Raw genomic sequence first — 22,896 nt, forward strand, 5'->3', positions numbered from 1 at the left:
CTTTTTTTTTGGGTGGGGGTGGAAGGGTTGTTGTTCTCTGCACTTCTCTTGCACTAGATGCTGACAAAAATACCTATTTTACTCGGCTCACAATGAACAAATTGTTATGGGCAGTGACAATAGCCCTGAATTTCTTTGAAGGCTGGTTTACCAATCCCCATGAGGGTGATAGGTTTTACCAAGAATCGAAACAAGGCACATTTTTTTCACATTTTCTGCATTTAAAACAAAAGAGTGTACTCATCAAACTACGTAGAAACTAGTGATCCTTTTTCATTCTGTCTCTATCACAATGCAACTAAACAAAAAAATTGTTAAGGGCATTGGCCCAGAGGGTCATCCTTCGCATATTATTTGGGTCTCATTATCCTACAGGGAGATGTTTGCTTTTAACTGTTTCAGAGGGCGAGTTCCTGCTGCCTGGAGCCTGATGTGTGTAAAAATACTTTGTCCCAGCAGCTTTCTGCCTTTCATTGCTGAGTACCTGTTGAAGACCACTTATCCTCAAATATCCCAGAATAGTTCCTAGTTAGTGAATGTGGTAATTTTTCCTTGCAACTTGTGCTTTCAGGGTCACCACAGATTTACAGCAAGGCATAAATATTAAACATGGCATCCTGCATAATTACAGCGACTGAGGAACACATTTTTTGGGTTGGGAATTTCCAAGACTTCAATGAAAACTTTCCTCTAAATCAATGCCAACAAGTAAAAGTAATTCCAGCTTGTTTCCACAGACAGGTTCCTGCAGGCTGTTGGTGTAGACAGGGCAAGACATTTCCCCCTGAGCTGACACTGCTTTTTTTCTCAAAGTCCTTTCCAGTTTTACCCTCAAAATCTCCCTCCCATTCACTGTGGGCAGCCACGGTTGCAGGGCACCACAGCTGCTCTGCTGGATGCCTGGCAGGAGGGAACCTCATTTGATATTTATGAAAGCCTTTGAGCTGAAATGATTTACTGTGCAGAAAATTTCCCTGTCTGCTATTTATCCATTGTAAATGGCTGAGAAATACCTGGGCTTTTCATGCCTGCAGCAGCTTGGGAAAAAATATGGTTTTGTCACTAACCATAAAATTAGTCATTAGGGTTTTTTTTTTCTCCTTTCTATTTTTCTTTAGTATGTCTCAAGCATGTGACTAAAAAGGCTCATCCTTGGTACATTTTAACAGATCATTCTCTTTGCTGGTACAAATCTCTAGCAAACTTTGTCATCAGATGAAACAGTAAGTTGAGTGAGGGGCTTGTTCCAGATCTTCAGATGCCTACCCCAATGCTGTCACAGGAAAAAGTGATAAGAAAATAAAAACGATTCTTCAATGAAGAATGAACTGTTTTGTGGTCTGCATGTGCAGCCAGCTCCCAGCTCTGCTCTGAAGAGGGCAGGGGTGTGGGGAACTGGCCCCTTTGAGCAGTCTGGGGGTATGTGTGGGTTCTAGGGGTGCAGGAGCACAGGAGTCTGTCCCTCACTGCAGCCTGGGGCAGTGGGATGGGAGGGATCATCTCCTTCTGACTCTGTCTTCCCCCAGGGAACTTGAGCCTGGCCAACATCCTCCCCAAGGATTTCAGACCCTCCCCTGCCTAGCACCCACCAGGGGCTGTGGGGTCCCAGGGAGGCTCTGTCACTCCTGGTTTGGGACACGGAGGATGATGATGCTGGGAGCTGCTGTGGAGTGACCCACACCAGGTCAGGGAGCCTTGGGGGTAGGTTGTCTGCAGGCATGTCCTGCTGTGCACCAGGCATGTCCCACAGCTGGAGGAAGGGGAGGGCCAGGCAGCCCTGCCGCACATTTCCATCTTTATGCCCCAGGTAAGCCCTGCACTCTACATCATTTCCAAGAGGAGGTTTTCCTTCTGCAGCAACATCAGATATTCAGATGAGTGGCCAAGCTGGCTGCAGTGCTAAGACAAAATGTGTATACTTGTCACTGTGCTCAGCTCATTATCCTTTAGAAAAGGAAACGCTTTATACTACATCAGCATTGTGAATCAGGGTTGTCATCATATTGCAAAAGTTCCCATACCTTCTCAGTGATTTCTCATGGTCAACTCCTCACACCACTGATCCCTTCTTCTTCACAGTACAGCCAACAAACTCCAGCTCTCTTCACAGCACAACAAACAAACAAACTCTCTCCTCCTCACTGCAAGCTAAGCCAGTCTTGCAGCACTCTTCTTCTTATTGGACACAGCTGTGGCCTGTTAAGGGCACACCTGTTTCTAATCTTTGGTGATTGGTACAGCTGCAACTCCTCAGGTGTGAGACTACCTTCTGCACTATTTTCTTACATTCTATCCCTCCACAAATCAGCATCTGTTGGCTGTTTCAGAGGATTTCCAGCCTCATGCAAAACAAAAGCCAAGCTGTGCTCATGGACAGCAAAGGAAACTTCTACCAAGGTACACTACTGCTGCAGCTGGCTGCTTACTGCAGCCCCAACTTTGCATTTTCAAAAGAGAAAATGTGGATAGCTCCTGGTCCAAGCAGCTAATCTGTCCAACACCAGGTGAGTGGATTTCTTAGACCTGAAGATAATGTTGGGAACAGTTCAGCTCCTATGGGCTTGACTATTCTACACACACTCTTCTCCACTGCACCAAATGCCATCACCCAGGAGCAGGGCAGGGAGACAAGTATGCTGTTCAGGGCAGCTGAATAATTTCACTCACCTCAGTAATATGCTAAAAATCCTTACCAAAGGAAAATGGGAGCACCTGCCATGCCTGGGGTGCTGGGGGGAACAGACCCAGCTGCAGGGTCTGGGGACATTTCCTTTGACTGCTACTACTGCTCAAGCAGTTGAGCTGGCAGTGTTGCCTTCTGAAGCCCATTTTTAGAAGCCAACAGAAGTCCCAGTTCTGACAAGGGTTTAGGAGATCCTGGGGTAATTTTGTGTAAATCCATAGTTGCATTTTGTAGAAGTGGTAAGGTGCTGGCAGCTTTTCCCAAGGGAGCTGCTGGAAGGTCCCGTTGTCAGGACAGCTGGAATGTGCTGGCTGCTCCCATCACATGCAGGAGTGTGGAAAGCTGTGCCCCATGAGGGAAATTCCTAGAGGTGGGCTCCAAGGTCTGGAAAGCAGCCTGTCGGTGTGGTTGGGAGAGCTTATTGAAATGTAATGTGTTGGATAAGCCCTGAACATCTGACCCTAGTGAAACCGGGGAAGAGAAGCACTGGGGCAGAAGACACTCCCCATTAAATATCTCCATCCCATGACCGTTTTTTACCATTCCATCTTTCCAATACTCCTGAGCTGTTACTGCTCTTGCTTCCTGGTACTGATATGCAGTGGGAAGAGATAGAAACCAGGGAAAGGCATGGAAAATGGTTTTTTTTGGGAATACCCACCATGCAGGGAACATGCTCTGTGTGGGACCTGCCATGTGAGTGCTGCTTAGCAGGGCCAACCCAGCTGGCCTCTGTGGCTCTGAGCTTGTTTGTGCCACATTTGGGTTTTCTCCACACTGGTCTAACCACTGGGATTAGTGGAAAACTATTTTTTTAATGTGAAGTTTCTGCCAAAATTAATATATTTGAGAAAGTAATTTTTATTTCTTTAGAAATGACTATTTTACACTGGAAAGTTTGGGAACCAAAAAAATTTGCCAGCAAACCAAAGAATTCCCACTGTTTTTCAAAACTATTAATGAACAATTAGAAAAGGCAAAGAAAGAAATTGAAATCTGCTCTATGCCTGGATTTGGGTTTCACTTAGAAGTTGGGATTGGACAAGACTGCCTTACAGTTTGCCAGATGCTGGCAGTCTGTGCTGAAAAACCATTACAGCTCCCAAGGACTGGACTGACACTTTTGCTGCTGTTACACCCACTGTCTGCTTGCTGGAGTGTTCTTGTCATATGAGATGTTTGACCATACAACTCACCTGGCAATGTGGGCAAACCATGACTGCAGCCCACAAGAGAGGGCAAAAACCATCCCAGGAATGATAGAAATCACAATGATTTGGAAAAAAAACAAAAAACCCAAAACCCACCACCATCAGCAACAAAACAAACAAAAAAACCCCAAACTCAAAACAAAAAACACCAAACCAAAACCCAAACCAAATTTTAACCCACCAACTTTCAGGGTTTGGATGCTTTTTGCCTGAGCAGGAGTACATACATGTGTTTTAAATCCAGTTCAGAAAGCAATGTCAAGATATATTTTGTAACATATGAAGATGCTTACACAGATGTTCACTGAGAGTCAACTGGCACCAGGTGGTGAAAACCAGATTGTTGTTGCTTTTCTCTCTCTGGGGAAAATGCCCCTAATCCCCTTCTTGACATGATGAAAATACAATAACCTTGTTTGCAAGCTCTCATGCAAAGTTTGTCCTGCTCCTTGGGAAATCTTGGTGCTTCTCCACATCTGCAATGAATTAAAGCACAGATCCAGGTGCTACTGATGTAGCCAGGAGGAAACCAAGATGTGTTTGATGCCTTCTTCAGATTTTTTTTGTTTGTTTTGATTTAGAGTCTCTCTTGCTAAGTAAATAGGCCATCCTGCAGAAGGGAACAGTAACTTGCAGAACTCTGTCTGGTCCCCAGCCAGGCTGATGGAATGTTTGCAAAGGGAAGTTTCTGTGAGCGTGAGAGGAAGGAAAATGAAAACATTTCATGTCAGAAAAACTGTGAAAGAAGGAAAGCCTCTGGAGGAGAGACTTGATTAGAGGAAATGAAATTAGGGATACAAGAACTGGACAGTATTATTAATTTTTCCAAGGGAGAACTTCTCCATTTTGTGTCAGCTCAAGGATTTCACAGCAGCTTTCCAAAGAAAACCCAGGCATCTCTGGAAATGACACCAGTGCTTTAGTGCTCCTGCGGGCAAGCTCTGGCAGGTTTAACTGCTGTGATTTAAAACACGGCTGTCCCAGATGTTTGCCTTGCTTGCTGACTGGAAATTACTGCCTTAGAGGAGGATGTGGCATGTGCTAGGGTCTCAGAGCTCGAGTTTACAGGCTGGAGAAGAAAACTGCTTTTGCAGGTTTTTGAGCTGACACAATGGGCCATGGTCATGGGCCATGTAGTGAGACGGCTGTGGCATCAAACTGTGGCCAGTGCTGCCATTCCTTGTGTTGTGTAATCTCTGCTGAGAGTTGGGAGCCAGGCAGGGAACAGCAGCTTGGACCAATGCAGATAAATCTGTCTGAGCTGTCTGTCAAACCCTGCTCTCTGAGATACAAGCTGAGCCTCTGTGGGTCAGGCACTGGGCAATGCCACCCAATGTTTCACCCTCAGCTGCAGCACCCACAGGCTGTGCAAGACAAGGCACAGAACAGCACTCAGGGTGTCAGAGCTGGGACCTGGGCTGCCAATTCAGCCATATTATAAAGTGGATTTTAGCTCTTTACACATACACAGCTAATTCTCTGCTCACGATTTAGGGATCCCTTTTACAGGCAGTGAAGACTGACTCTAAAATTCCCTTATGTGTTCCCCCAGAGCAGACATCTAAAATAGGTGAGACAAAGCATGGTTTGAAAATGCCTATATTTCTTCACTAGTGCTAAGGAAAAGCTAGGATTTCTCACCCTGATTCTGAAGTTAAATTGAACAAATCTTAGGTTTTGTGCCCAATTTTCTGTAATTCTGTGGTTTGCATCCTCAGAAACCAAGGCTGAATTTTCATACCAAGACAAGATTTACCAGCAGTGCATTTTCATTTTTGGAGCAATATTTGTGCTAATAATAATAAAATCATTATAAAATTTATCTGCACAATTTAAAAAACTGATTAGCAAGTGGAAGAAAAAAAAGAACCAAGAGAGTAGAACAGTCCATTGAATTACAAAAATGTTAGATTTTTGAAGGAGAAAAGAAAATTATTCATTTTATAAGACATGCTGTAAACAGAAAAAAAACCATTAAGTGTTGTAGATTCTACTTTACTGTTCACTTCTATGCACCAAGGATGGCTGCACTTGAATAAGGATAAAGTAATTTCTGTAGCTAGGCCTGTTTATGTAGAACTTGGGGGTGTATTTGCTATTTAAATGGAAAATAGTATTGTAATGCTTAAAAGCTCTGTTGTGTCTCTGCGTTGTGCAAGCTGCTTCTAATCTGTATTTGAAGTTCTGTGTTGCTTATCTTGAGATCCAGGTTGATGTTAAAACATGTTACATGGGAGTTCTGCCTACTTCCACTTCTAATATTTAGTGACAGAAAATTGATTCTGTGCTTGTAAATTATACTAAATTGGGAACGAAAATAGTGCAAATAATGATGATCTGCGAGGACAAAACTTTTGAAAAACACAGAGAAATGAGGCAGAGGTCCTCCTGAAAAAATAATGAACACTTTTTGGCTTGGATATTTTTTGATGCTGTTTGGTATGTGATGGATTGTTTAGGCTGAAAAGTTGCTTAAAAATAAAAGGACGCTGTTTCGTTACCAAACTGCGGGTGTGACTCAGTGGGCTCAGCCGGGCAGGGTAAGGGGAGCCGAGCCTCGCCGCAGTTCGCTCCGCACGCAGCGCGGAGCTGCGGGACGGGCGGCGCTGGGGCCGGGCAGCGGCGGCGGCAGCTCCGCGCTCCGACCGCGCCCGCTGCGCACCGGCGGAGCCGCGCAGAGCCTGCCCGGGCAGCGGGGCAGAGCCACGCAAACCCTGCCCGGCTGTGCAAACCCTGCCCCGGGGAGAGGGAAAGAGCCGCGCAAACCCTGCCCCGGGGAGAGGGAAAGAGCCGCGCAAACCCTGCCCGGGGAGAGAGACAGAGCCGCGCAAACCCTGCCCGGGGAGAGGGGCAGAGCTGTGCAAACCCTGCCCGGCTGTGCAAACCCTGCCCGGGGAGCGGGGCAGAGCTGCGCCTGCTCGTGGCTCTCCCTGCGCATCCCCTGCAGGCAGAGTGTGCTCAACTAGTTGAACTGGCTCTTTCTGTCTCGTATTTTTGGCAAACTAAGACTTTCCTTCCTGATAAAAAATGAGCGGCGGGCGCCCCGATTGGGCGTCGCGCTGGAGAGGATGTGACATCAGGCACATCTCTCGCTCGGCTGGGTCGCTGGCTGCCGAGCAGGGCAGCCCGGGAGCTGCTGCGGCAAATCCCAGCCCAGGTGCTCGGGTTCGTGCCCGGGGAGCTGCCGGCACCACGGCCCGGCCGCCGCCAGCGCTGCTCGGCTCATGCGGGCACGGTCTGCGCCGGGGAGCGCTCCAGCCGCTGGGGGCTCGCCGGGAACGATGGAATTTGAACTCTGGGCGCCGAGCACAAAGTGAAAAAACAGCGGCTGGGCAGACAGGGCTGAGATGGATGATGAGAGAACAGATCAAAATGCCAGCAAGCTGCACGGAGCTGGAGGCCAGGCGTGTGCAGCGCCGGCGGGTGCCCCGCGGATGAGGGGTAAGTGACACCAACTGGGGACAGGGCTCTGCCCTGCCCGAGACAGCAAGGGACAGGGACAGGCTGCAGAGCTGCTGCTGCTCCTGTGTCCTGCTTCAGGACAGGAACTCAGTCCGCCCCACAAAACACCCCCATGCCTTTGTACTTCTGAGGGGATTTAAAAAAGCTATTTCTGTTTGGTACTGAAGTTTTGGTTGTTTTTCTTTCGTGTCATAGAAAAGAGTGGTTGGTCTTGTACTGCATTTTGTGCAGGCAGGAACAAATGCAGGACTTGGAGCGCAGAACGCTGAGAAATAAGTTGAAATGTGGCGTGTTTGACTTAAATTAGTGCCAGCAGGAAGCTCAGCACTGGCTCAATTCTTTCTTTTTCTTTTTCTTTTTCTTTTTTTCTTTTTCTTTTTTTCTTTTTCTTTTTTTCTTTTTCTTTTTTTCTTTTTCTCTTTTTCTTTTTCTTTTTCTTTTTCTTTTTCTTTTTCTTTTTCTTTTTCTTTTTCTTTTTCTTTTTTCTTTTCCTTTTTCTCTTTTTTCCTTCCTCCTTACTTTCCTTCTTTCTTTTGATTATTTTGATTTTTGCTTTTTATTTTTGTCTTCTCTTTCTTCTTTTTTTTTCCCTTTATCTTTTGTCCTTTCCCCTTGTCTTTCAGATGAACAGATCTAAGTGGTTTAGGCTGAGCCTACTGAGTTCTTCCACAGTGGCATTGCTGTGACCAGTGCTGTTGTGGGCACATAATAGCGAGCAGTTACTCAGTCAAATGGCCTCACTCCAGTCATTGCTCTGTGTCTGGCCCAGAGCCATTGAAAATATGACATGATAAAAAAAGACAAGTCATTTAACTTCATATCCTGAGCTGGATGTGTTCAGTGTAGCTCTGTTTCTGTGAAGTTACTCCTTCATCTAATGGCAAGTGCAGATGGAATGAGGTAAATTCAGAAAATGTGACTTTATGCTGTGCTTGGTCTTTTTATGGGCTGTTCTGGATGTTTCCATTAATACCAAGTTGAAAATTATGACATAAAACCAAAATGCAAGGCTGACCAGCCTATCTGCAGTGTAGTCTGCTGGCCCTCGTGTGTGCCACGTACGTACAGCCTGAGGCTGGGGTGGGCAGGAAGGCACAGCAATATTATTAACAGTGTGAAATAGAACCAGTGCACACTGGAGATGAGCTCCAGAAAAATGGAGGCTGGAAGGAGGGAATCCCACATGGCACAGTGCTGCACACAGATCATTTGGTCCTTTGAAAATCAAAGTTTAGTCCATTCCTTTCGTGTCTCCCTGTTCCTCAGCAGTCAGTAAGCTCTGCTGGCAATTTCCAGCAGGAATGTATTTGGCTCAGGCTGTGTATATCACAAACTTTAAGGGACAGCCTTTGAGTATGAATAATACCATTTGTAATATTTTTCTGTATAAAGCTTTAGGATTTTGTATCTGCAAATACAAATGGAAGAGCAGACCCACACTGGAAGGACTTAAGAGCCCCTTTCAAGTTGCACAGTGTGTGAGAGGCATGGGAGGAAACCAGCCTGGGGCCAGGCACGGAGGGTGGAATGCCCTCACATGGTCAGAGGTTGGGAAAAGTTGCTTCAGCCATCGCCACAAAAAGCAGTGCTCTAGAAAGGTCCTGTGAGAGCTCTGTTGTGCACAGGGAGCAGTCAGAATTTGCATGTGTGCGTGGTTATTGCTATGAGATTCCCTCTGTGTACACTACCCTGCCAGTGTCACATGCCTGAGTGATGGCAATGCCATCAAATATGACCAGAGTTTAATGTAACCCTGGGCTGGCTGCAGTGGGAGGGGAGCTAGGTGACCCAAAGCCACTGAAAGCCAGTGGCATGTGGATATCTAGGTGCTGAACTCTTGGGGTCTGACTCAGCCTCCCTGTGGACTAAGGTGTGGGTAAATTTCAAATTTGGACAAATTACCTTGTTTCTTTGTGAAAGAGCAGTTGTACCTGTTTTTGACAGCCAGGAATCCTTGTTGCAGTGGTGGTTCATATAATGAACAGATATGTCCCCCACGCACACTGGCCTTGCTACTCCATGTGCAGCTCTGGTGGCAGAGTGCTCTGGGGACGTTAATGAAAGTCACTAGATCAGGATTTTGAAAGCCCATGGTCAGCTGGGACTGACATTTGCTTAGGTCTTAATCAAATACAATACAGATCTTTCATATTCTGACAGCGTGTCTCCTCTGAAGCGTAAAAGAGGGCAGTGGGACACGGAAATCCACTGCAGCCTTTCTCCTCTTCCAGGTAAGAAACTTGAGTTCCAGCCTGGAACAGGCAGAAAATAGAGATAGGGTTATTTGCCAGGAGGTGATGCCTTGGGTCAAGAAACTGGGGAAATTTCCATTCCTTCCAGAGGGTTTGCCTGCCTGGCGTTGTTTCAGGTTAGAGGTGTTTGGTGGATGTAGAGGTAGGGCAGGAGAGACATCAGCCTGGGGCTGTGCAGTTCATGGCAGCAGATCTGGAATTATGCCATCACAATTAATCACCAGTCAAGCCATTAATCCTGCTCCTCCCAAGGTGTCCAAGGCTGGTGTGATGGACTCCCTAGGGACTCCATGGGGCTCCACTTCCACCTAGGATAAAACTCTAGGTTTCTCTCAGTTACAGAACTCCCAGATAGATTACGTCTTAGCATATATCTCTTTGATTTTTCACTGACATCTATTTTTAATGCTTATATGGTCAATCTTTTAATTCACTGTTAAAACTTGGAAACTTGCAAGCCAATGGCCAGTCCACAGATGGCTGGTCTGGCTCTTTTTAGTTTCAGCAGAAATCTATCTTTTCTCAAGCAAGGACTGAATGGATAAGATCCACACATGGATATGTCCCTCTTATATCATCATGACATGATGATATCATAAGTTGGTACAGTGCACAGGTTGGTACAGACACAAATACATGCCAATATTTGTGTGGTCAAAAAAGGTTCAAGTTGCAGCTCAAAATCTTGTACTTCAATCTAGATTTTTAGAATATCTATAAACATACTTCCTTTACAACTCATGCAGTTTAGCCAATGGCGTTAGTTTCTAAATGGGAAAAACTTTTTACATACCCTGGAAACACAACTGACTGTAACACAGGCAGGACCAGCAGGAACAACAGCACAGTCAGATAAGCATCAATTTGACACACATCACTTAGAGCAAAGCTGGTTTAGTCAGCTTTTTTTAAATCATTCTGTGCTGTAATAATTGTAGCCCAGGTTTCCTATCCTTATGAACCAGAACCACAGCTTCCAGAATTGGCTGTCCATTTGCTAAAGCCAAAGGATGTTTGGAAACCTCATGAAACTGTAACTGTTGTGGGATGCAGCCCATGGAACATAGAAGGAGGCAGGCAGAGTTCAAATAATGCTAATAGCAGAGAATACTGATTTCTTTAAAAGCTAATTCATAGATTCATAGCCAGGTTTAGATTGGAAGGGACCTTTAAAGGTTATCTAGTCCAACACCCCTACAATGAGCAGGTACACCTTCCAATTAGACCAGGTTGCTCAGGGCCCCATCCAACCTGACCTTGAATCTTTCCACAGATGGGAATCTCCCACCTCTCTAGGCAGCCTGTTCCATTATTTCACACCACCACATTTTTATGTCTGACCTAAATATACCTTCTTTTCATTTAAAAGCTGTATGATCATCAGCTTATGTGTAAACATTCTTTTAAAGAATTATAGTGGCTTATTAGAGTTTTTTTTACTGAAGGCAGACTTCCTGCTGTTAAGGATTCCATTCCATGCATGTGCTCTAATATGTTTCCAGAGAACCTCAGCAGCTCAGCCAGAAAATTGGCCACTGGAGCATTTTCTGTAGTTAGTGGCAGGAGAGTGGGACATCCCCCAGAGAACAGCAAAATGTCTTTCCACAGGAAGCTGTGTGAAATGTGAACCCTCTGTAAAGGCTTCCCTTCCCTCCCAGGGGGAACCTGGGACATTGACACAGAGCAGACACTGGGTTCTGAGTGCTGGGACATAAATATCTCCCAGAGGGATTATTGCTGTCAGCTGGCTCTGAGCCATAAAATCTGTAATACTGAACCTCACTTTGTGGTTTCAGCAATGCAGAGAACACAGCTATTACTTAAAATGCACCTCTCATAGCAAACACTGAAAACTGAAAAACAAAATCAACAGGTAGCACAATTTGTCTCCTTGTACTTTGGTCCCTTCTCTTGCCAACTGTTGTTGACTCTAGTCCAGCTCTGAGCAGGGGTAAATGACTGACCAGCCAAACCCTCTTCAAAACATATTCCTTTTGAGATAATTGGTAAAATGTAATAAGTCTGTGACAAAAAAAAAAGGCACTGGGAATAATTCAGAGAGAGGGACAAGCTCAGCCAGAGCCAGGTGATGTTCTGCAAATCCCTCTCCTGTCTTCTGGAGGGGAATGCAGCTGCACAGTGCAAACATGGGATGAGTTAAAATGCACCAGAGGGAAACCATCTTCTTGTCTGTCTCCCTCACAGCATTTGCTCCAAAGAAATCTTGGCAGCTCCAATAAAGTAGAAGGGAGGTCACACAGTTGAAGTAAAGTATGCTAGTGAAATAGAGTTTTTAGCCTTTTTCTTGTCTTTGTTTTTGTACAGACTTTGTTTCAGACTGGTCTCCTTTACATGAGGCCTCTATCCATGGGCGTCTGCTTTCCCTGAAGAAGCTCATTGAACAGGTACCTCTCCCCTGGGTTCCTGTGGTCTCTGCAGGGTTTGTTCAGTGGATGAATGTTCAGCACTCTGTGCTTTACTGTGAAACTGTGAAACTTCAATTATTACTTGCAACAGGCTTTTCTTTCCTACAGTCAGTTCCTTGCCCAGCACAAGCTTTGTACACTAATTTGGTGAAGTACTGAGCTATCCAGGGTGATATGTTAACTGTGGCAGAGGTGATGGGATCACTGGGATCTCTGGGTGGCCAAGGACAGCTCCTCTGCACGTCCTGTGTGTGCCTGTGAGCAGTTTTGGTGCCCAGCTGAGGGGCCAGCTCTGGAGCCAGATGTGGGTCTGCCTGAGGCTTCAATTCAGTCACCAGACATATGTTTCTGAAGTGCCTCAGCATATCCCTGGTCCCTCCAGAAGGTCAGGGATAGGTAGAAGTGATTTCTGAACCTCACCACTTTGTTTCTTCAAAATTCCTGGGTTTAACCTGTGAAGGAGGTAATGGGAAGGGAAGGGGTGTTGGAGACTCTTCCAGCTTAGTCTTTTGGAGCACCAGGATTGTTAGAAACAAAAAAACCTGTGGAATTCAACCAATGTTTCTGATGCATTTTTTTCCTTCAGTGGTTGCCTCGAGGCAAAGAGCAGAAAATACTTCAAGAGCATTTCAGGGTTCCAGCCAGTCAAGCAACCACAACATTCTGTCCCACTGGACAGTGCACTCAGCTTCTGTGCTGGTTTTCAGGGTGAGCAAGGCATGGCCTCAGGTATGCTCTGCCAGTGTCCACTCCAGCCAAAACATCACAGCCTCTTCATCCCCTTCATCTCTTACTTTGTGAGAGGAATAGCTCCAGGCAGCTGGGGAAGGTCTGGTTACATAAGGCTTTTAAAGAAGGGGGGTTTTTTATTATTGTGGATTTTTGTATGGGGGTTTTAGTAGTTGGTTGTAATGATATTTTCCATTATCTTATCAGGGGAATGATGTCAATCTTGTTACAGCAGACCAGGTGTCTCCTCTCCATGAAGCCTGCCTAGGGGGTCATGCTGCCTGTGCCAGTGTCCTGCTAAAACATGGTGCTCAGGTGAGTAGGTGATGGACCCACCACTGTCTTCAGAGTTAATAGGCTCTATGTGATGTCATGGCAGAGTATCTCTGTGATTTACACTCGGTACTTAGCTCTGCTTAAGGTACTTATGACATGCACTTCTAATAAAGCAATCCAAAAAGCACAGATATAAGCAACAATTATTATTGTTCTTTAGATGAGGATGAAATGTTCTCATCTTTCACAAGAACAAAGGGAAGTTCATCTTGCAAAGTGTTTATAGTCCTTCAGCATTTAAGAGTGTGTTTTGTTTTATGCACACATTAATCTTATTGGAATCAATACACAGAATCTTAAGTAGTGGCATAGGAATGTGACAATCAACTGATAAAAAATGGGAAGAAAATGGAAACAAGATGCAAGTAAAATGGTGAAATGGTGTCTCATGTCCACTACTTTTCAAGCTAACATCAAAATTATAGTGAATAACATGTATTACCTTACCAGATATTACCTTTCAGTTTAAAATTTAAAAAAATAAATAAAAAATAAGGAAGAGCTGCACACTTTTGGCCAAAAATGGACTGTTTCACTACAGGGCTATAGGTAGGTGTGTTTCAGCTGAGATAACTGAGAAATGGTCATACATTTAGCTTGGTAACTCCTGAGAGACCCTGGAATGGCCCTGATGATTTTTGGTTTTTTTTGCAGTAAAGACTTGGGGGAAATTAAAAAAAATACTTTTTTAATGATCATTTTAATGAAAAGTTGTAGTCTTCAGAAGCACTGGGGAGTTTTGGCATGGAGTTAAATAAAGAATATTGAAACCCCTATTCTCTGCTGAGAAACTGGTTATCATCAATTCTGAAATACCAGGAAGACAAAATCTTGCTGGATTTTGGTGTTAATTTCCCCAGGTGAATGGAGTGACTGTTGACTGGCACACACCCCTGTTCAACTCCTGTGTCAGTGGCAGTGTGGCTTGCTTGAATTTACTGCTGGAGCATGGAGCCAGCCTGCAACCACCCTGTGACCTGGCATCCCCCATCCACGAAGCTGCTAAGAGAGGTAACCCACAGGCATCAGCCTCCTTTCCATGCTGCTAGCACTGTTGAAGTGGAGGAGGGAGATAAAGAAGATCATTTTCTTGGTTTGGGTCATGTAAAATGCCTTGCTAATTGGTCTCATCCTGAGGGGTACAGTTCTTCCCACCCCTGTTGCTCCTCAAGGGCAGGTCAGCTCAGCTGTCAGATCCTCTGAGTTCACCTGGAAGGGAATGCAGTGTCCAGATCAGCTGCCTGCAATGTGGGTGTTTGAGGGAGATGTCTGGCTAGCTTCAAAAGGAATGGAGAGAAACATGGAGTGATTAATCTCGTCTTCAGTAGACATCTGAAATGAGTCAGATAAAATGTGAGGACTTTAGCCTGTGAGGCTTTAGCCTGCTGTGCTGAATGGGGCTTTTCAGCTCCTGTTTTGCTGGATGCATCCATTGGAGTGGATCAAAGTATTACACTACCACCTCTTGACAAAACATTGAATCCTTGCCAAACTACACTGCTGCAACAGAGAATTTGCTGCAGAAAAAAAAGCCTGATCTCTGTGAGTTGACTCTTCCTTTATCCCTTTTAAGGTCATGTGCAGTGTGTCGAACTCCTTGCGTCCCGTGGGGTGAATATAGATCACAACATCAAGCACCTGGGTACTCCACTCTATGTAGCATGTGAGAACCAGCAAGTGAACTGTGCCAAGAAGCTGCTTGAGTCAGGTAAACCAAAATAAAGAATGGTGTACTTTCATTTCCTGCAACATCTATCTTTGGATTATCTTTGCATCAAAGATTTAGGGGAGCTGCTGCTTTGGGACCAGGAGATGTTTCACTCCTATGAGCAGCCCTGGTTAAATGTGGTAGCAGGGTGATCAAGAATGCAGCTTGATAGCTCCCAACAAAATGATGGGTGATCCTGGATTTCACATGGCTGATTGTGTCTGCAACAAGCTATCCTTTCCAGTGTCTGTGCATGTGATGCTGTGGTTATTTGAAGTGAACAGGAAGAAATTTAATTTTTAAATTTATTTTTTACCTCCTCTTTACCCAAAACAATTGACTTTTACATAGTATTTCTGCAAACATATTTTGATTTCCAATGAGTTCATAAAAGGTGAGAGATACTTCAACCCCGAAGAAGGTTCAGCACTATATCCTTTGCATCACACAAAGCTGTAAGTCTAAATGCTTGGGTAATTACACAAAACCATTTGTTGTTATCCACAGTAGTACAGGTCTTCTAGCCAAAGGGGCCGTATAACCTAAAGTGGCCACATAGCTGGTACAAAAATGATGGACCAACAAAGCTTCTTAAAAAAAAAAAAAACAAGCAAAAATAATGAATTATATGTATCACATTTTTGTAGGTCACTGTTTAGTACAGTGATCTTTTTTGGGAAGAAGTCAAATACAAATTAATCTAAATATTTTTAATTTAATCGAAGGTAAATGTTGGCAACTATTTTCTTTTTCTTGCTAATTTTTTCTGCTGCCTCCTGTATATAGGAATGTGTCCTATAAAAAAAAATGTTTTGAATTATAATGAATTATAAAGCTCACCTTTCTTAGGGTGTTTTAGGAGCCGTTAATCCAGGGTAATAAATGGGAGAACTCTCATCAGGGGTGCTTATGCCCTCTTTGACCAAGGACCTCTAGAATTTTTCCATCCTCACATTTTCCCACTAACAGATACTTTTGGAAATCCCACAAGCTTAAGCCTCCAGTACAGAGCCTGTTGAAATCCTGCCTTTATTTTAAGGGATGGGAAGCAGAGGTGGGCCATAGGTGGAACTACACCTCTGTCTTGCTCCAAGATACCCTTGGGCTGGGCTGCACCATTCCTCTGGGATCATTTTCCTATTCACAGCCCCACTCCTCAGCCAGTGAGAGTTGTGCTCGTGCAAGATGTAGCACCCAGCCCCAGCGTAAGGGAGCCCAGCTCTGGGTGCAGGCTCCGGCACTTGTGTGTTACTCAGAGAAGTAGCAGCTGGTGCAGGGAATACAAATGGGCTGCTGTGCAGGCATGGGTGTGTTCTCATTGTTGTTTGCCCCTCCTGTTGTTCAGGAGCAAACGTGAACAGCGGCAAGGGCCCGGACTCCCCTCTGCACACGGCTGCCAGGAGTTGCAGCGTGGAGCTGGCAAAGCTGCTGATGGACTTTGGAGCAGACCTGTGGCTGAAGAATGCTGAAAACAAGAGGCCAGTGGAGCTGGTCCCACCTGGCTGCCCTCTGGGCCAGCTGTTCCTGCAGAGAGAAGGTGCCCCTTAGAACCTTTTTTAGGGAAAACCCACACAGACTGCTGCACAGGGCTAGGCGGTTTCAGGCTGCTAGCGCTAGGAAGCTGCGAATAACTGAGCTTGCCTCCATTTGCTGACATAGGGACATTGTTCAAGTGCCAGAATATAGTGGTGAACTGACTGTGATAATGATAAGAAAAATAACCCATCCTGAACCTCCAGATTTTAAATCTTCTACATCAGGAAGCAATCATCCTGACCTTGCCATTTAATGCAAAATAGAGTTTAGGGTGAATAAACAAGCAAAAGATGCCTTATAATTTAATGGTAGCTTTTTTAAATTGCCTAAAGCTTTGAATTTAGTCAGAATGTGTCAGTTCCCTTGTGTCAGACAGCAGTAGACCCAGAAGTGTTCCATGGGGTATGCTGACAAATGCAGGCAGCAAATCCCCTCTGATGGGAATTAAGGCTAGGTAGGGAGGATGAGATCTGGGATCTCTGGATATACAGTAGATCAGATATAGTAGGTCAGGTTTGTCTCAGCACAAACGCATAAATGCAGATTTGCAAGCCAAAAAAATTTAATGCATGTAATACTAGAAAGCATGCATTCTAGTTTTGGTGTGCTTTCATTTCCTGCTTTCATTTCAATATTGAAATGCATGGGTTTTAATATTGAACATGGGTTTTAATTCTTTGTCCTTTGCTTTTATTCTTGGGCCAAGCTGTTACATAGAAAAAGTATCTTTAAAATTAAAGGCTACATGATTTTTTTTTTAATATTAAGGGAAATTGCACAGGAATTATATATTTATATTCATTTATACACTAGACTTTCTCTAAAGACCAAACTTATGTGCTGAATAATAACAGCAGTATCAAACCATAAGCTTAAAATTTAGGAAGATTCTGTTTCATACTTGTAAATTAATAGTTTCAGGTAATTTTATTTTATTTTATTTTATTGATTATGAAATCTTTAATGATGTATGGAGAAAAATGTTACTTATTATTGAGGGAAATTAGAATGAGATCCATAGTGTCTATTCATTTTTATACTTGTGTTCTCCCTTAGTTTTTCTCAGTCAGTCAGCAAGCTATATACATTACTAAATAATCTGGATTTTCATTATTTTAAACAAATTCGTGATTTGTTTAAAACAGTTACACATGGATGAGCTTGTTGCCATAGAAAGGTAAAATTGGAATAACAAAGTGATGAATCAGGCCCTGCTTGAAAAAGTAACATGAAAGTTGCATGGAAACAACTGTGCTGTGCATGTTATGCATGAGCAACGGATATTTGGTTTCCCAGCCTAATCTATGGCACACAGAACAGTGATCTCTTTGAGTTCCAGTCTGTGCTGCATTCAGTTCCTGACTCCTGTGGCACTGCATGTGTCCTGTTTATTTGAGATACAAAAACATTTCAGGCACACCCTGTTCTGCTGGCCTGGAACGCTGCTTAGACTGAGCTGACAGCATGGGCAGTGAGGACCTTTCTAAGTGAAATTCAGCAATCAAAATCAGAAACAATAAATGCCTGGAGGGAATTTTCCTGTGGAATAGTGGGTTTTTTGATGTTCTCCAAGATGCCCTTCTCTGAGTGGGGTCATGCCTGTGGACAGCTGATGTGTGGCTGCTTTGGCTGGCTGAGCAATTGTGATCTGGGAGAGTGGTGCAGGAGCTGCTCTCCTCCATGCAGGCTCCTCTGCCCCCAGAGCCAGCTGCTGGAGCCCTGCAGCCCACGGCCAGGCAGCCTTCAGGGAGTGTTTGGCCACCAGAGATGAGCTGTGAGTGTGCTGACCCAGTCACCTTCCCAGGACCAGCCCAGGGCAGGTGTAATGCCTGTGGTGATTCCCTTCCTAGCAGTTCACTGTGCTGCTGGATCATCATACCTGCTTACATCTCAGGGACAGTCCTGTGTGGGGGTGAGAGAATTAGACAGTGCTCCAAAAACATACTGTGTGCTTGTGTTTGCAAAATATTTTCCAGTGTAGTGTCACTACTTGTGTTTTGATAAGTCTTCATGTTTTGGGCTTGGTTGTTTTTTCTCTTAATGGAAGCTTTTGTTTTTTTAGTGAGATGTTTGCAGGCAGAGCCTTTATCTGTGGGATCAGAGTCAAGCACAAGTGCAGAGTGATACTGCAATAGTTTAACTAGCTTGCCTTGTTTTTTACCCAAGAACAGGGTAACAACTCTCATGCTGCCTCCTAGCAGAAGGATGCAGCCCTTGTGATAGCTCAGCCTTGCAGAGCTGCTGGAAGTGTGGTGTCCTGCAGGAGGGAAGTCTCAAAAGCTGATCAAAGCTGCCACTTCACTGCATTTTTGTTGTGGCCTCCCTTCCTTCCTTCTGCTCTGCAGGAGAGAGAGCACCTAAACTGTCCCTTTCCAGCTCACCTCCCTCTTGCTCTCCTGCAGTGTCCCTTTCATGTTCTCCCCATTCCCTGCATCCAACCCCCTCATTGGTGCCCATCTTTTACCTGCCCTCCCCTCCCACAGCCCCTGCCCCCCTACACACTCATCCCCCCTGTGCAAACCATGCTCTGCAGGGCTGAACACTGGTGGGTGCTGCAGGTAGAGCTTCACATAGGACCCTCCTCTTCCTGAAAAGGATTTTCACTTAGATTTTTTTATAAAGTGACAAAGATTCTTCAACAGGGCTCCCATCTATCAATGTGAGACCAGTTCACCTGGAAGGTTTAAATAAAGAACAATAAAGTGCTTCTTTTGTTCTGTGTTCATCATCACTGTTATGAAATATGCCTCAAGAAAGCAGTGGAGTGAAAGCTTTGATCTCACTGGGGGAGTGAGAGGAGGGAAGGGCTTTTAAAGTAGCATCAATCATCTCTTCTCAGACAGTACAAACATTTGTACAGCTTAAAAGGGAAAGGCTGATGCTTGAGTAATGACAGAGTGACGAGGCATGAACTGGATTGCAGGTGGGCAGGTGTCTTTTGGGGGATGCAGGTTTGACTTTTCACTGCTGAGTGTGAAAACCTGGTGAGAGGTGGGTGGCAGGAGGTGGGTTGCACAGCTGCTGTTTCAGGTTTATAGTCTTGGCATTACAAAGCCATGTGTGTAACCTGTTCCCTGGATCTCTCTCAGGGCCACTGTCCTTGATGCAGCTGTGCCGCCTGTGCATCAGGAGGTGCTTTGGACACCGGCAGCATCAAAAAATAACTGGACTTCTCCTCCCCGATGAGCTGAAACATTTCCTTCTCCACATTTGAGCCTTTTCATGTTGAAAACAGTGCCTTTAATAACACAAGAAGGTTTGTTGACTTTTTTCATCACTAGTGTTGCCAGTTTTTGAATGATAATTTATGGCAGTTTTTGGTTTCCAGTAAAGCCCAGGTCAAAGAAGCACAGGACTGACCAACTTGCTCAGTCTCCAGTGCCATCACCCCCACCAAATCCATTTGGAAAGGAACAATCCTGCATGGTGAAACTTGGAAATTTGATGTGAGGGCACCCTTGAAAGTGCAGAAAATTAGTGTAACAATTTAAAATAGATCTCCTGATTCTCTGGCACAATTTCACAGGTCTTGTGGTTGACAAGCCCTTACAAAGAAAACACATATCCAGCCCAGCAGTAACAGCATTTCATGTGACCATGAGGCACACGAGGAGAGCTGCAGAGAGCTTTCTCACATGCCTGTCACCTGTGAGGGCTGTGCCCGTGGCACCATGAGGAAGGGGAGGGAACCCAAGTGAACCCAGCTGCCAAGCAAGGAAGGCCCTCTGACAGAAGTTATTTATTTTCTAAGGGTATCACACTGCCAGCAGATAAGCACCAACCAGCAATTATTTGCATTTAGGCCAGCATCTGAAAGAAGCATTTCTGCCCTGACAGCAAATAGGTCACTGCTGATGGCAGCTCCATACAGTGCCATAATAGCGGGGAAAAAGTTTTTAATCATCCAATAAAGAAAATTACTCCTGATACTTTTAGACATAGAAGAGCTACACTTCAGAACTACCCATTTTCTCCTTGCAGCATGTTAATTTTCAAGGACACAGGCTAACAGGCTATCAGTAGCAGGCATTGAGTGTTCCTCTTTTCTGCTCTGAAAATTAGGTGGTATTTCCTAAGCATTTTGCAGTATGCATCAGAAAAACAACAGCTTCTACACCCCTTCTCCACCCAAGAAAATATTAACAATGAGATAATATTTTTTTTTCTGAGAGAGTTGCTACCTCATTCATAGCTTTTTACATGGGAGTGGTAATAATGTCTCTAATGTGTGGTCATAAAACCAACAATGAAATCAAAGTTCGTTCCAAATTTAAAAGCAGTGGGCAATTACTGCCCCCTGCTCAGTTGCTGGCAGTTGACTCAGTGCATGTCATATGTAGTTCTTATTCCACTGAGGTCATAAGAGCAATTATTTCCAGCTAAACATTAACACTGGGCATTTTTCTTTCCCTTTCAGAAATGGGTCCTGCTGCCACAAACCGAAGTGCAGTTGTGACCACTCTGCTGCCTTGGGTGCTCCCCTGGGGATATCAGCTGCCCGATGGATGTATGAGGGAACAAGGATGCTGAGACTCCAGCTCTTCTTCCCATTGCCCTGTTTCCTTTTGAGCTCTAAACCAAAGTGCCTCTGCATCACCTGGGGCCAGCAGCGTGCCCAGCACTGAGGGGCTTCCATGTCACCCCTGAGCTCAAGGGGCAGCCACACACTTCAGTGCTTTTGGAGATCCCTTTTCACTTCTCTGTGGAGACTGTAAGAGAGGGCTGGGAGTGCAGAAACTTCTGAAATCAGTAACAGCAGCAATGAGAGATACAGAGCCCTCAGCTCAGGAGTGGAGAGATTGGCAGCCTTCAGATACATGAAACCTGATTTTGGTGTTCACCAGTGTGAGCAGTGCCAGCCTGCCTTGTGCGAGGGGAGCGTTAGAGAGGAGAGGTCAAATGCTGCCTGGATGCCGGTATTTGATGTAAATCACAATTCAAATCCTTGTCTGCACAGCATGACTGCTGGCTATAGGTATCCAGTGTGATCGTTTGATTCCTTTGTGCTGACACATCACAGTTCTGTTGGGTTTGTGGGACACTTAATTGTACCCTAATGGAACAAAATGACAAACACAGGTGTCTAACTCCTTTGGTGATAGAGACACTTGGGAATGTGTCACTAATCTGACCCAATTCAACACACATATTTGAGCCATGTAAAAATCAACTGGCTGGTTTAAGATGGCCTTCTATATTGTTTTCCTCATGCCCAAGAGAAAAAGTAGACATCTGTCCTCACAGAGGTTAAATAAAAGCAGATATCTGGGATGGGGAAGGTATATTCTAAAATCACTGTCTTAATTAAGCTGAATCTGCATTGAACAGGCAAGGAATGGACAGTGAACCTAGCGCTTAAATTTTGGACATTAAAGTGTGCTTTGGTGACACAGTGGAAAGCTGGAGATCCATCTCATTATATTCCAGATGATGAAGAAGATGATGAATATTTTTGTATGTACTAATTTTACTTTTGCCTTTATGCATCTTATTTTGTAACTTCAGCCAATGGATTTATAGGAGTAATTATAATACCAGGAGAAAATTGCTCTGAGAACCAGGTGAGGGTGCTGCTTCTAGTTAGCTTTTCTTATAAAAATTTCATGGTATGACTCTGTTTACTTGAACTTCTCTGCCCAAGTGGAATTAGGATGAATTCTGTAAGCTCAGCTTGTATCATCTCTGTGTGTTTACTTATTTATTTTCATAAAAATTGTGGTCAACACTGGTGAATTGCAGCTCTATGCATCAACACTTATCCAGTTATAAACTGTAAAAGTACAAGATGCAAACTGAATAAGCTCTTTATAGGTGAGGTTTGGATTTTTTCTATATTTGAAACCATTAAAAATATAATGCAGGATTTAAATGATTGTCAGGAATATATTTAATCACATTCTTTCTTATTTTTATGTAAACAGTTTAATGGTAGTTAAGTCACACAATTTTGTAGGATATTTTCTCAGAAATAAATATTTCATACTCTTTTGCTTGTTAATTTATTTTCATTCAGTTTTTAAATGATAAACCTAATTTTGTGGATCAACAGATACTATGGAGTTTTAAATTCTAATTTCTTGCAATCCCACCTGCAGGCAGGTAGTGAACAGAATATTTCCTTCAAATAAAACTATAGTAAATATCAGACTAAAATGCAGATACTGTACAAATCTTTCGTTTTGTCGATGTTTTAATGTAGAGCTGGACTCCTGAAATTCCTTCTTTGCTCACTTGAGGGTTTGTGAAAAGGAGAAAGAAATTACGCAGAGGAGGAAAAGATGTAATTTTAGATGGTCACTGTCTTCAGCTTGGTTTTGGGTTTTTTGGGTTTTTTGGGTTTTTGGTTTTTATTTTTAATTGACTTGCATAAATTTATTTCTCCTGCCAGCTAAACAAAAGGCGCATGCAATGTTCTGGTGCTGTTGTGTGTTTGTAGACAGTAGGAGCTCTTTACTGGAAGTGAGAGTGGAGGTCCCATGTGGTCAGAGGCCCAGCAGGTGTCTGTCAGTGCCCAGGTGTGGAAGGACAGTCATTCCCCCTCCATTGGATGCAT

General features: G+C 44.2%; 1 protein-coding gene across 2 annotated transcripts; it reads left to right on the forward strand.

The window, feature by feature from the left end:
* Positions 1–6,962: 6,962 nt before the first annotated feature.
* On the forward strand, positions 6,963–22,341 carry ASB9 (ankyrin repeat and SOCS box containing 9). 2 transcript variants are annotated; one of them, XM_005491780.4, is made up of 8 exons: positions 6,967–7,335; positions 11,934–12,013; positions 12,971–13,078; positions 13,960–14,110; positions 14,673–14,807; positions 16,153–16,344; positions 19,433–19,599; positions 20,761–22,341. In XM_005491780.4, exons 1-7 carry the CDS (start codon positions 7,242–7,244, stop codon positions 19,555–19,557), a joined length of 885 nt encoding a protein of 294 aa, XP_005491837.2. In that variant the 5' UTR covers positions 6,967–7,241; the 3' UTR covers positions 19,558–19,599; positions 20,761–22,341. The 2 variants fall into 2 exon arrangements, with proteins under 2 accessions (XP_074390777.1, XP_005491837.2); XM_074534676.1 differs by lacking the exon at positions 16,153–16,344 and having other exon boundaries at positions 6,963–7,335.
* The last annotated feature ends 555 nt before the right edge of the window (positions 22,342–22,896 follow it).

The sequence above is a fragment of the Zonotrichia albicollis genome, chromosome 2 (genome assembly GCF_047830755.1).
Source record: "Zonotrichia albicollis isolate bZonAlb1 chromosome 2, bZonAlb1.hap1, whole genome shotgun sequence".
Taxonomy (NCBI): Eukaryota; Metazoa; Chordata; class Aves; order Passeriformes; family Passerellidae; genus Zonotrichia; species Zonotrichia albicollis.